The 14,547-nt window shown below is 37.7% G+C and overlaps 1 protein-coding gene across 1 annotated transcript; it reads right to left on the reverse strand.

The window, feature by feature from the left end:
* Positions 1–2,344: 2,344 nt before the first annotated feature.
* ACRALDRAFT_2018939 (uncharacterized protein) lies at positions 2,345–13,261 on the reverse strand (the record flags this gene model as incomplete). Its single annotated transcript, XM_071019947.1, has 5 exons — positions 2,345–2,357; positions 2,481–2,509; positions 2,615–2,628; positions 3,473–3,706; positions 13,249–13,261. 5 exons carry the CDS (start codon positions 13,259–13,261, stop codon positions 2,345–2,347), a joined length of 303 nt encoding a protein of 100 aa, XP_070876191.1.
* Between the last annotated feature and the right edge of the window lie 1,286 nt (positions 13,262–14,547).

Below are 14,547 nucleotides of genomic sequence, written 5' to 3' on the forward strand. Positions count from 1 at the left end.
AGTTAATAATAAAAATAATAAGCGCTTATTATACTTAATAGAAGATACCACTCTCGGAAACCTATAGCTTTAAATAGAGCCTTACTACCTCTTAACTATAAACTCTCTATTAGAACCAGCTACCTATAAAAAGGCTATACAAAGCTTAGATAAATTATAATGGGTAGACGCTATAGTAGCAGAAATAACAGAACTAGGAAAAAGAAAGACCTAGGATTTAATAACTATAAAAGATACGCCCCTTAATAAAATAAAGGAAAAATATAATATCCTAGGCGGACGATAGGTCTATAGAATAAAACTAAATAATAAAGGAGAACCAATAAAATACAAAGCAAGATAGGTTATATAAGGCCTTAACTAAGTACTCGTAATCGACTACTTAGAAACCTTTTTTATAACCTATAGACCCGAAACATATAGACTTACCTTCCTATTAGGCGTTTCCTTAGGCTAGAAATTCAGACTGTTCGAGGTAATAAACGCTTTCGTAGATACTGATATAAATACTCTAATATACACCGTTTAACTAACGGGTTTTAAAAAATAAAAAGGAAATAGTATAACTATCTATAAGCTAAATAAAGCTTTATACGGCCTAAAACAGAGCTCTAGACTCTGGTATAACTTCCTAGTTAAAATCTTTACTAAACTAGGTTATAAAGTCTCCGAGTTTAATAAAGGACTCTTTATATATTATAATAAAGGGGACCGAGCTATATTCCTTTGCCACGTAGATAATATCGTGGTTATAAGTCCTTTACATACTATAATAGATTACTTTTATAAAGAGATATCTAAAGATATTTTACTAAAAAACTTAGGTAAAGTACATACCTTTCTAGGCAACAAAATAAATATAAATACAACTAAAAAGACACTCTCTATAAGTTAACTACTATATATAAATAAAATACTAGAAAGGTATAATAAACGAGCTCTTAAAAAGGTAGATACCCTATATATTCATAAACAGGTCCTAATACCAAACCCTAAACAGGCGTTAAAAGAAGACGTAAAGAAATATCAATAAGAAGTAGAAGCTTTACTATATCTAGCTCTTCACTTAAGGCCCGATATAACCTATAGCGTTAATAAGTGCGCCTGATATATAAGTAACCCCTCGAAGGAACACTTTATAGCACTAAATAGAGTCTAGGCCTATATAAACGCATATCCTAATATAGGTCTTCTATATAACTATAGAAAAGATAACCTATATATATACGGTTACTCTAATAGCAGCTTTTCAGATATTCTCGAAGATAGAACGTCTACCTTAGGATATATATACTGCGTAGGAATAAATAATCCTATTAGCTAGACCTTATCGAAACAGAAAGTCGTTACTTTATTAATAACAGAAGCCGAATATATAGCTCTAACCGAGGCTATAAAAGAAGGAATCTATATATATAATCTATATACTAAACTCATAGGTAACCTTAATATAAGATTCAGTAATAATAAACCAAGGATTCCTACTATTCTTATAGACAGCGAGTGTGCTAAAAAGGTCGCTAAAAACCCGGAATTCTATAAAAAAGTAAAGCATATCGATAGACAGTTTCACTTCTATAAACAATAACTACAGGAAAATAATATAAAGGTAGTGTATCTAAACACTAAATATAATATATCCGATATAATAACTAAAGGGTTACTAAAAGAGACTTATAATACACTTTACGGCTATATAAACCTAGGTTATAAAGACGATATACTACCAGAATATAACCTACCACCTTATAACGAAATAAAAGAACTTATATACTAGGTTTTTTTACCTATAAACAGGTTTTCCTAGAATAAAATTAAAAAAGGGGTTTTTTTAATTTTTTCCCTATACGATAATAAATATAGAGGTTTTCTTTTTTTCCTCGCCTTAAAAATATATAGACTATAAAATAACTAGCTAAGCTGCACCTACTATATAGGAGTTACCTTACGGGGGGGTGTTAGTACTATACCCAGAAAATAAAATATACCTATATACGGTATAGTATAATATACAAAACCCCCTATAAGTCAGGGACTTCCTGAGTCCTCCAGGGTCCTCCCGAGTCCTCCAGGGACTTCCTAAGTCCTCCAGGGTCCTCCCGAGTCCCCCGGGACCCTAGGTGGACCCACGGACCTCCAGGTAGGCCCACGGACCTTCAAGTAGACCCATAGACCTTTAGGTAGACCCACGGACCTTCAGGACCTTCGGAATAACCCACGGACCCTCGCCTAAACTTCGAGGGTCCAACCAAATCAGTAGCTTAAATAAACCGTAGGAAAGGACTATATATACCAGGCTGCCCGCCTCCCTCTTTATTTCCTTTTTTCCCTCTCTCTCTATATCTTACTTCTGCAGTCTTCACAGTCTTCCACAATTCAAACTGCCTCTTTTCGTCTAGATCTTCCTCTCCCGTTCTATCTCTTCGTGACCGCCGTAAAAGTATTTTTTAATAAATTGTGCTACGAGTAGTAGGCTGTACGCGCGGAAGAGAGGAAAATCAAGCAAAAGCTGTTGAATTCGTAGATCCGTAGGATTACTGCTTATTGCGCGAGAGTGTAAAGAACTAACTTCTAGGATTTCTTCCTGGATCCGGGGCTGGCAAGAGACCCTGACAGATTGGATGGCGACTATTACGTCGACAGCCTACGCGACGGTTATCACGTCACGTTATTAGCTTAAGTAATAATCAAGATATCGTATTTACGATACCTAGTATATTTATTTAATATATATCATAAGCCAAGTATATATACTGGTATAATACGTATAGTATTATAGTATAGGTTAAGCTGGTTATAAAGTAGACATCTAGTTAGATAGCGATAACTATATACTGTATGTTTAACTTAGATATTATACTTATAACTATTATAATTAGTACTTATTATGAGTATAATATCACCCCCCCCCCCCTAAGCTGGCTCTTATATAATAAGCACAGCGTAGTCAGGTTACAGTTATAGTTATATTATAGCGCAGTAATCCTAGTCTGTCTAAGTGTAGAATACATAGACGAAAGGTTTAGAAACCTCTTCTTTATATTTCAGGGGAAAATTCCAAAAAACCGTTGTTATGATTATAGTTTATTATTCGAAGAAACGTTAAGACAAAACCTTTGATATCTAGGAAAACCCGAAGGTAAAAACTATAGGTATACCCCCTTATAAACAACTAGAGATACTAAGTATTAAAAGCTAGTATTTTGATTCTTTAATATTATTATAAGGTGGCAAATTATACTCCGCAACCTATTATCCTTATAACCTAGGTTTATATAACCGCAAAGAGTATTATAAGTCCCTTTTGCTAAACCTTTACTTACTATTTCAGCTATATTAAATTTCGTATTTATATATATAATCTTTATATTATTATTATAAAGTTATTACCAGTAGTAGTGATAATGCCTATCGGTATGCTTTACTCGTTTATAAAGTTCAGGGTCTTCGGCGAGCTTCTTTACACCCTCACTATCTATTAAGATAGTAGGAATCCCGAGAGTTTTATTATTATTATTATTATTATTATTATTATTATTATTATTATTATTATTATTATTATTATTATTATTATTATTATTATTATTATTATTATTATTATTATTATTATTATTATTATTATTATTATTATTATTATTATTATTATTATTATTATTATTATTATTATTATTATTATTATTATTATTAGTATTATTAGTATTATTACCTTTTATATTAGAATCTGAACCTAGCGTTTATAGTATATCTTATAGAGATTATAAAGATAGATTACTTCTTAAAGCTTCTATAGGAGCCAAATGTTCCGCCTCTTTTATTAATCAAGTAACCACCTTTTCTTTAGTTAAGGTCCAACTAACGGGGTAATTTACTCCCACACAGTAAATATATATCCTAAAGTCGAGGTCCTATCTTCGAGTATATCTAAAAAGCTGGCATCAGAATAACCGTAATACCAAGGTCTTCTTTACTATAGTTATATAGAAGACCGATATTAGGATATGTAATTATATAAGCCTAGATTCGATTTAACGCAGTAAACTGGTCCTACGAGGGATTACTTATATAGCGAGAATACTGGTTGACTGCGTACGTTATATCTGGTCTTGAATATAAGGCTAAATATAATAAAGCCCCGATTTCCTGTTAGTATTTATTTATATTATTAATTATTACTTATTCAGGATTTAGTACTAGGACACTCTTATATATACAAGGGGTATTGCCCCTTTTCAGACTTTATTTATAATATCTTTCGAGTATCTTATTAGTATAAGGTAGTTAACTTATTAAAAGAGTCCAATTCTCTTTATTTACATTTATTATATAGCCTAGGAAGGTATTTATTTCACCTCAATCTTTGAGTGTAATATCTTAAGACATCTCCTTAAAGAAATAGTGTAAAGTGTTTTTAAAAGGACTCAGAGCCACTATATCGCTAACGTGGTGTAGAAGAATGGCTTATTCTTTTATTCTTTGAATTGTATTATATTCATAAAAGACAAAAAGTCTGTTATCATATTCAGAGGCCTGGCAACCTAGTTTAGATAATATCTTAACCAGGTAATTATACCAGAGTCTAGGACTTTATTTTAACCCGTACAAAGCCTTATTAGCTTTCAAAGTATTATGTTCTTATTAATATTATTATTATTTTCTAATCTGTTTTCTTTCTCGAAACCTATAGGTTATATAGCGTATATCAGTATATCTATATCGGTATGAACAAACGTGTTTTTAACGTCGAACTACCTGAATTTCTAGCTGTGTGATACGCCTAGAATTAAAGCTAATTTATAGCTTTCTGGCTGCCAGGTAGTTAAAAAGGTTTCTAAATAATGAAAACCTAGAACCTAATTAAACCCCTGAATAACCCACCGAGCTTTATATTAAATAGCTTCGCGAGAGCTATGATATTTAATTCTCAAGACCCAATGACCTCCTAGTACATAGTAGTCTTCTTGTAGGTTATTACAATTATAAGGTGTATTTCTTATACTTATTAAATCCCTGGTCTTTCTTTTTTCGAGTTCTGATATTTCTGCTACGATCGCGTCTATCTATTTATCTTTATCTAGGCAGTTTATAGCCCATTTATAGATAGCTGGTTCGTTAATCGAATTTATATAACTAGATAATCGCAGAGCCACCGGTATAGAGTCGGGCCGATGGCCGCGCACGGACTACCGATCCGAACCTCTCTTTATATGTGCGTTAAGTGATTAGTTTAATCCCCTAAGTTAAAGTCTTAGTGTAAAGTCAGCGCTTAGTTACCGAATATATTGCGATTACTCAACGATACTAAGCTATATTAAGCCTTTTCTATAATATCCTTTACTCAACTAAGGTCCACGGACTTTCCTTTCGTTATAATTCTTTAACTTCCACGCCTTTAAGGGAGTCAGGCCGAAGAGACCTCTAAGAGGGGCTTAAGGAATAAGTATCCCCCCGAGGGGAGCTAGCAAAGCGGACGCCGAGCAGGAGGCGCCTATTATACCTAAACTAATAATAATAGTGGCCGAGCAGGAATCGTCGGATAAGAATAGAGGGTTAACGAATACGCCGGTTACGCTTAGTCCTAAAGATAGTGGTTCGTAGGCCGATCGGCGATCTATCGCTGGCCCCTTAATATTAACATAAAAGTTATTAATTACGATAGTTTCGTAGTATCTCTAGTAATAGAGCGAGATTGATCGCGTAATTATAAAGAAGCTTGCTAAATAACTAGCGCCCCGGCGCGATTACGAAAAACCGCCGGTATATAATTATAAGCTAATTTAAGAGTTATCCACGGTTTTAGAAATCGACGATTACTTAGCAGCGATTAACGCTAGGAATTAGTTCCGACCTAATACCCTAGTCGTATAGTAGATGGAATAGGCTTTAATAAAGCTCGAAGACGCCTTATGGACGTCCTAAAGGCACTATACCCGGAAAATTACTAACCCGAATTAAAACGACTTTATAGTATTTATTCGGCGAGAGTATCTATCCCGGGATATATAATAGTATTACTACTATAAGGAACTTTGTACACTACGAATAACCGGCGATATAACGCCGATAAAACTATTCGAATAGTAGGATAACCTGTAGAGGCTATTAGGCCAGGAGATAAGTGGATACAAAGAGTATACCTATACCTATTTTAGTTGGCTACCTCTATATATTAAGAATAAGATATAAGAGCGGAGAACCGAATTAGATAAGGCTATAACGCTAGCTTAAAAGGCATAGCTATTCTAGGATATAAGCCCTATTAAGAAGGCGAGCAGTAAGTACTGTGATACCGGTTATAAAAGGACCCTATCGAAGTTCCAGCGTTCGGAGGGTCGCTTAAGTCGGGGGGGCATTCCCGTAACGGGTCGGTATACGCACGCCGATCTAAATAAGGCTATAGACTCGAAGGGGCCGCCCTTATCGGATTAAAAAGCCTCGGGCTCGGGCCTAGAGCCTTCGTAAGTATAGCCTAGCACGGGCGCCTTTATAGGCGAGTACTATAACTACGGCAAAAAAGGGTTATCGTTCCAAGGACTATTATAGTAATAAGGAATAACGAATAACTAATAATAGGGCGGCAAAGACTAACGCCCACGTTAGTAATATACACGCTATATATAATAACCTTAATAATAATATTCGGGTCAGGGAACTCTCTTTATCGGGAAATAAGTCGGCGTAGGTAATAAGGCAGCTAAACCTACGCCTAATAACCGGCTAGCGATTGCCGTGGGAAGGTAATAAGATCGTTAGCGATAATAATCCGTTATAGGAAGGACATTAAGTTTAGCGTGGATTTAGATACCTATACGCAGGTGGATATTATTAGTCTGGCATTAGTAGAACGCCTAGGGTTAAAACCGCTCCTAGAAGTAAAGACTCTAGAGACCGAAGGCTTCGATAGTAGCCCGGTAAGGGTCCGCGGAGTATAGGGCTCACCTTTCTATTTACTAAACGCAGAAGAATAGCCACGCCTATTAAACAGGGTCGGTCTTTGTATATACAGATCGACCTAAGGGTGCCGGATAATTACTATTCTTAAATAATAGTACAGGTTAAGAAGGTATTATAATTAATACGGCTCGCTAAAGGTTATTCTATAGGCCGATCTTAATTATAGACCCTAAGCTATAGGCTTACGAGGTTATTAAGAAGCGAGCAAAAGCGTATATTATATATATCGCTACCACTATTACCATCCTACCGGGTATACTAGATATAACTATTCCGTTTATAGATAACGATAAAGTAGTGATAAGGCGACTAGTTATCGAACCACTACCGGAAATCGCCGACTACTAGGACGTGTTTTCGGAATAGGCCGCGAAGGAGCCGCCTTTATTAAAGGACGCTAAATACATAATTAACTTATAGGATAGGAAGAAACCGCTATTCGGGCCGTTATATCCCTTATCCAAAGCCCAGCTACAGGACCTAAAAAAGTATATCGCCGAAGGGATAGCGAGGGTCGTATATAATAGTTAATAAGCCCTATAGGCTTACCAGTACTATTCGTGCCTAAAAATAACGGCAGTTTACGACTCTACGTCGATTATTAAGGGTTAAACTCTATAACGATTAAGAATAAGTGCCCTTTACCCCTAATCGGCAAGCTATTAGATAGGCTTACTGGGGTAAAGTATTTTTCGAAGATAGATATCCGAGATACCTATTATAGGATCCGGATTAAGAAAGAGGACCGCTAAAAGACGGCGTTAAGAACGCGGTACGGCCAATACGAGTATACGGTTATACTATTCGGGCTAATAAATACTCTAGCTACCTTCTAGGCTATTAGGTGCCGGACTTTTAGTATCTAAGTACCGGATAGTTACGAGTCATAATAAGATTCTACACCGGCACGAATTATAGATAATCACGGAGTATCTAGTCCGGGACCTGACTTAATGGTAGCTATAACGTGGTCGGCACCTAGGTATAAGTCGAGTTACTGCTATAAGCTATTAGATAGTAATCGATTAAATAGAATAGACTCTTGCGCTAGACTAAAGCTAGCTAGTATTACTGGTTAACCCCTTAAAAGTATAGTTCCGGTATAAGGCCGGAACCGCTAATTAGTACGTAGATCCGACACGCGGACCTCGCGCTACCCTACCGTAGATTCGTATAAACCTAGTAAATCCTATACTTCTCTATAGACGTTCTCCTTTCCTTTCCCTAATTCTAGCTAATATAATTATTCAGCCTTACTTAGTATAATTAACCTATAACTGGCCGCTTATACAGCTAGAATTTAGCAAACCCTACGCGCTATATTAGTATAGACTTAGATATAAACGCGCTATTAGGCGACGGCGGTCCTATAAACCCCGTTAAGCAAGCTAAGTGGATGGATAAAAGGATTACTAAAGCTATTAATACGATACTCGGTCTATTATAAGAATAGATAGCTTAATAATACGAGCTGCTTTAACGACTTATAAATAGTCTCGTGAACGCCTAGGTCCCATAGTAACCTACTCCTAATATCGCGCCTCCCTTAGAGGGAGCCCCTACGAATATACCCGCGGAGTTAGTAGTAGGCCCTCCTACCCCGGCGACCTCTGCTCCCTCCTAGATCAAAGTCCTATAGGAACTATATTAGGAACTATATCCACTACGTACTAAGTCTTTACTATACCCCGCGAAGTTTAGTAGAAGATAAATATAGTACGCTACCTAGTTATAATAGATATATAATAAGCTTTAGCTAGATAAATACTTATTTAATAACTAAGCTAAGATATAGTACTATATTAACTTATACCTGGAAGGGACTACTTAGTAAGTAGTATTAGCCTTTTACGCCGCCGGGGGGCCGGGAGATATCTATAACCTATAATTATTCCTTACTTACCTAGACCGTACTTATAGAGACTAGAATAAATAGCCTCGCGCGGCCTTCGCGCTATATTCCTTTAGATAGCGCGAGGAATAAACCTTCGCGTAGTTCCTACCGAAATTTCAGAAATAAATCGCTTAAGTAGGTAATAGCCAGTAGGCAGACTCGGCGAAGATCACTTCCTTAAGGGAACCCTAAGCTAGAAGCTACGTAGCGCCTTAGTTACCACGAAGTTACCCTATAATTATCTAAGCTAGGTTACTAAGGTCTAGAGTATCGCCTAAAGGCTAGCAGGCCTACGCCTAACTAGCCGGAATACTTATATACCGAATGAAACCCGGAATTAAGAGACTAACGCCGACGGAGACGTTATAATAAGCGGGATTAATTAGGTCCGGCCCGATACGACTATAGACCGACCTCGCGATAATCGGGAGTGCTAGGAGTATAGGAAAAAGGGATATATCCGAATAAACTATAAGTCCCGGGATAAAGGCTTAAAGACTAAGAGCGCCCGCGTAGCGAAGGTTTAGCCCGGGGATAACGATATCGCTATAAGCATAGATAGTTTAGATAATAAAGAGTTATAAAAAAATAGCTCTAACACGAAAATAAGCGTTAAAGTCAATAGCCGCTTTACGGTAGGAGTAGGAGGAGTTTAAATATATAGCTAGCGGCGACTTAGCTGTAATAGTAATAGGAGTAAATAAAATATATATATATACTATTATAGATACGGGTTATAACTACTATACTATTATAAATAAACGCTTTACCTAAAGACTTTAGTTATTATTAGTTAATAAAAGAAAGCGACTATAGAAAGGATTCTCGGATACGTCTAGGCCAGATACTAGCGCCGGGATCGCCGTGTTCGAGCTTAAGATTAGCGGCTATATATAACGAGTCTTCTTATATATAGTAAAAGGACTAGATCCGGATATATTCCTAAGGAAGCCGTGGCTAGAATATAACGATATTGTATATTATATAAAGAATCGTAGGTTATACTACGGAGTCGCCGGTATTAACCTATAATTAATAGGCGAAAAGGAACTAGCCGATATATAAGCTATCCTCGATGTAAGGCTAGTCTTAGAATCAGTATTTACGGCCACGATATAATAAATAAGAAGGGGGTTAAAGGGAAAAGAAAGATACGAGTTTAAAGCCTTAATCCATGCTATTAGTATACGGGATATCGATAGGACCCTTTAAAAGAAGGAACTAGTAGACCCTCGAGACTATATCCCGACGAATACCTTTTTACGTCTAATAAGGCTAACGACTTACCCCCCCACTGACTAGGCGTTAACCACTAAATTACCCTAAAGCGAGGTCCCGATAGACTTAAGCCGACCCTACTATAAGGGCCCTTTTATAGTATATTAAAGGAAGAGTTATTAATACTCCGAAAGACGCTTAATGACCTAATAGATAAGGGATTTATATAAGCTAATAGCTTAGCGGCGGCTACGCCGGTCCTATTCGTGAAGAAGCTAGGGGGCTGGTTACGCTTTTATTCTAACTATAAAGCCTTAAACGCGATTTCTGAGTAAGATCGCTACCCCCTCCTTTTAATCACTAAGACCCTGCGTAACCTAGCTAGCGCTAAGTGGTTTATAAAGCTCTATATAGTCGCTGCGGTTTATAAGATCCCTATAGCTCCCGGATATACGAGTAAAATAGTCTTTAGGACGCCCTTAAGCCTTTTTAAGTGGCTAGTATATCCTTTTGGACTAAGCGGCGTACCCGCTACCTTTTAACGATATATTAACTAAACGCTATAGGAGTTCCTTAATAACTTCATTACTATATATATTCATGATATCCTAATCTATTATAGTAGGTTTTATAAGGACTATAAAGCGAAGGTCGGGATAGTATTATATAGGCTTATAAACGCCGGCCTAAACCTAGGCCCGGCTAAATACGAGTTTAGTATAATAATAGTAAAATATCTAGGGTTTATTATTATAGCAGATAAGGGAGTGTCTTAGAACCCGGAAAGGCTAAAGGCTATTCGCGACTAGGAGGCGCCTACCTCCGTAAAGGGAGTGCGAAGCTTCTTAGGGTTCGCGAACTACTACCGGATATTTATCTATAACTTAATAGGTATTATAGCCGCCCTCTTAGTATTAACGAAAAAGGACCGGCTCTTTAGATAAGGAGCCGAAGAAGACTCCGCCTTTAAGGAGCTAAAACAACTCTTTTAGATAGAACCCGCCCTATGATTATAGAACCCTAATCGTAAAACGATATTAGAGACTAACTGCTTAGGTTCCCTATTAGGTGGTATCCTGTCCTAGGTAAAGGAATAAGGATATTATTATATTATTATATACTAGTCGCGTAAGCTTACCCCTATAGAGTATAACTACCCTATTTCTAATAAGGAGATATTAGCTATTATAAGCTATATACTCGCCTAGAAGATAGAACTAACTAGCTACGAATAATTTATAATATTATTAGACTATAAGGCGCTCAAGTACTTTATAACTAAACGGTCCCTTACCGAAAGGCAGAGCCGCTAAGCTGGGAACTAGCTTAGTTTAACTTTATATTAGAGTATTAGCGGGGTATTAAGAACTTCGCGGCGGATACGCTCTCCTATCACGAATAGGACGCCCCGAAGGACTACTCGGATAATTAAGAATAAGGATAAGTGATTTAAATAAGACCTAATACCACGATCCTTATAATGGTCCCCGAACCGGTTATACGGAGGACTTTAGTTAAACGTGTATTCGAGGTAAATAAAGACCTTTAGCGACTTTAGGATAAGATTATAGCGACTAATCCTTAATACTAAGGTATCCTCGCCGTGATTACCGCGAGAGCATATAGCTTCGACCCGTCCCTTAGACTACGACTATGGATCGCGGAATACTCCCTTAACCCTATAGGTTATATAAGTTTCTGGGATTATCTTTAGGTCCCGAGCTCTAGGGAAGACTCGCTATTAAGGGGACGCTTAGTATAGGGGATCCATGACTCTATTATTGGCAGCTACCCGGGTAAGGAGAGAATAATCGCTATAATAGCCCGATAGTTTGTCTGGCCGGGTATCAATAAGATATATAAAAGTTTATCCTTAACTATAACCCGTATAATAGGAGTAATTAGTGGCGGAACGCGAAGCGTGGACTATTAAAGCCACTGCCTATACTAGAGCGAATTCGTAGCCACCTTATAATAGACTTTATAACGGGCCTGCTACGTACTAGCGAGGGTAGGGGCGCGCTTCCTATAAATGATTACGGACCGATTAATAAAGTTAGTAATATTAAAGGCAATAGAAGTAATAAAAGTAGAAGCCTGCGTAGAACGCTTCCTAAACTATTATTTTAGGTTTTATAGTATACCCCTCTTAATTATTAGCGACTGGGGCTTAAATTAGACTAAGAGGTTCTAGCGATACTTTATAAACTTATAAGGATTAAGTAACGACTTAGTATAGCTTATTACCCTTAAACCGATAAAGGACCCTAGAGACTAAACTAAGATATCTAGGCCTACCTCCGTGCCTTTATAGACTACTCCTAGGATAACTAGGGTCGCCTATTACCCGCCGCGTAGCTATCGCTTAATAGCTAAAAAAAGCTTAATACCCTAGCTAAGCCCTTTTTTCCGAGAATATAGGTTATATATCGACTATATCTAGGTCTATAACTCTTTACCTATATACCCGAAAAAGGCTACCGTCTATAATCTACTAAATCGCCCATAAGGGGCTATAGAGTTTATATAGGCTGCTATAGCCTTAAAGTATCTATAAGATAAGGAAACTGTAAATATGCGGCAACTCCCGGCGGAACGCTTCGAAGTAAAAGACCTCGCCTAGCTATTTATAGCTAACTACTCCACGCCTAGGCCTTCGAAGAAGCTAAGCTAGCTATACTAGAAGTACCGAGTAATAAAAGTAATTAACTCTTATATTATCGAATTAGATATACCCTTGGGTATATATCCCCAGTACCAAGTTAATATCCCAATACTAGCCAGCCGCGACCCCCTCCCTAGATAAGTAGTACCCGACCCATAGCCCGAGCCGATCCGGGACGCCCTCTATAGTAATAAAGAGTAGGAGGTAGAAAGTATCTTATACGTATAGAATAAATAGCGAGGTCGCGACGTATAATACGAGGTATTGGTGTGCTAGGCAGGATATATAGACCCCACTTAGGAACCACTAGACGCCGTAAAGGATATTATAGCGTTAGACATTTTCGAAGCAGAATCCGGCCCCGCTAATAATAATAACGGGCCCTTATAAGACTATACTATAAGGAATATGCGAAGATAAGGAGAGTCTAATATAAGGGAAGCATAACCTTTAGTCGTAAGTTAATTAAAGCGGGGAATTTACTAGCCCCTTTACGGGTTCCTAAAAAGGTATATGATACCTCCGTATAGCATTTTAATTAGCGTTATTATTACCCGAGCCGCCCTTATTACTAATACTGCTCCAATCGGTAATAGGATTACTACCCCCCTAAAGGGCGGCGAGGATACCCTTTAGGAGGCGCGTTATCGCGGCGCCTTAGTCGCGAACCTCCTAACGGAGGGCCTTTACCTTATAGCGGAGACCCTCGTTATCATTAATAGTAGCGGAGGCGGTGTTAGTAGTGGTGGCAGCGGGGGCGGGGAGCTCCTCGGATAGCGAGGTATAGTAGTTACCGCGAGCTAACTTTAAGGCTTCGCGGAGCTAGACTAGGGTTAGCGGCGACCTTAAAAAGGCTGAGGAACACTTATATTATTGTTATCTAGATTATTATATATAGTGCGACCCGCGGTAGCTATAGGATAAACGAACTTAGCCGCGCTAAGGGGGAGCTAAGGAGGTTAATTGCGACTATTTAGCTCATAGATTATAAGGAACTTACCGGGCAGTATATAGAGGATTCTATAGCGTACTTATAGCACTTAGGCCTTTGATTAGCTATACCGGGCCCGGATTATTTATACTATATTTAGTTAAACTTTATTTTAATACCCGCGATACGATTAGCGTATAGGCGGTAGAAGTTATTACCCTGATAACCGGGGGGTAGCTAGGGCCGCGCTATCGTTTATTAGACGTGATAGGCTGCCGGAGAGTTAATAGGGCCCTCCCGGCAAAGTATAAACTCTAATCGTATATGTTTTCTTTACCGGGACGCTTACTAGTACTTACTATCTTAGCGATAGCCTTATCGGCCACTTCCTTAACGGAGGGGGAGGGGGGAGTAGACGCGGCGACGTTATTAGCGGCGGGAGGTTCCTTAGCGGTGCCCTTATAGGCGTAGCGGGCGCTATAGCGGGGTATAGATATCTAGACACACTCTATTAGCTATAACGTAACCGGATTAGTATAAAGACTTATCTAGAGGCTTATAATAGTTAAGTAAACAGTTAAAAGAATAAGATTAATTAAGTTAATAAAAAAACTATAAGTACGGAGCGACTACGCCGCGGTTTAGCAAAGAACGATATGGCTCTTAGCACGGAATATGTAACGGAGCTTACTATTACGAACGATATTAGGGGCTTATAAGAGAGGAATTGAATATAAATAAAAAACCGGGTAAAGCTACGCTTACACTATAATATCGAATTATAGAATACGATAAAAGTCTATAAAGCTATTTTTTATAATAGTTTACGAATAAAAAAGAAGTAGTAACCGGGCGTTTTTAATATAAAGAGCAGGCGCTTAGCGTGAC

This window comes from Sodiomyces alcalophilus (genome assembly GCF_042370955.1).
Source record: "Sodiomyces alcalophilus JCM 7366 unplaced genomic scaffold ACRALscaffold_3, whole genome shotgun sequence".
NCBI classification, from domain to species: domain Eukaryota; kingdom Fungi; phylum Ascomycota; class Sordariomycetes; order Glomerellales; family Plectosphaerellaceae; genus Sodiomyces; species Sodiomyces alcalophilus.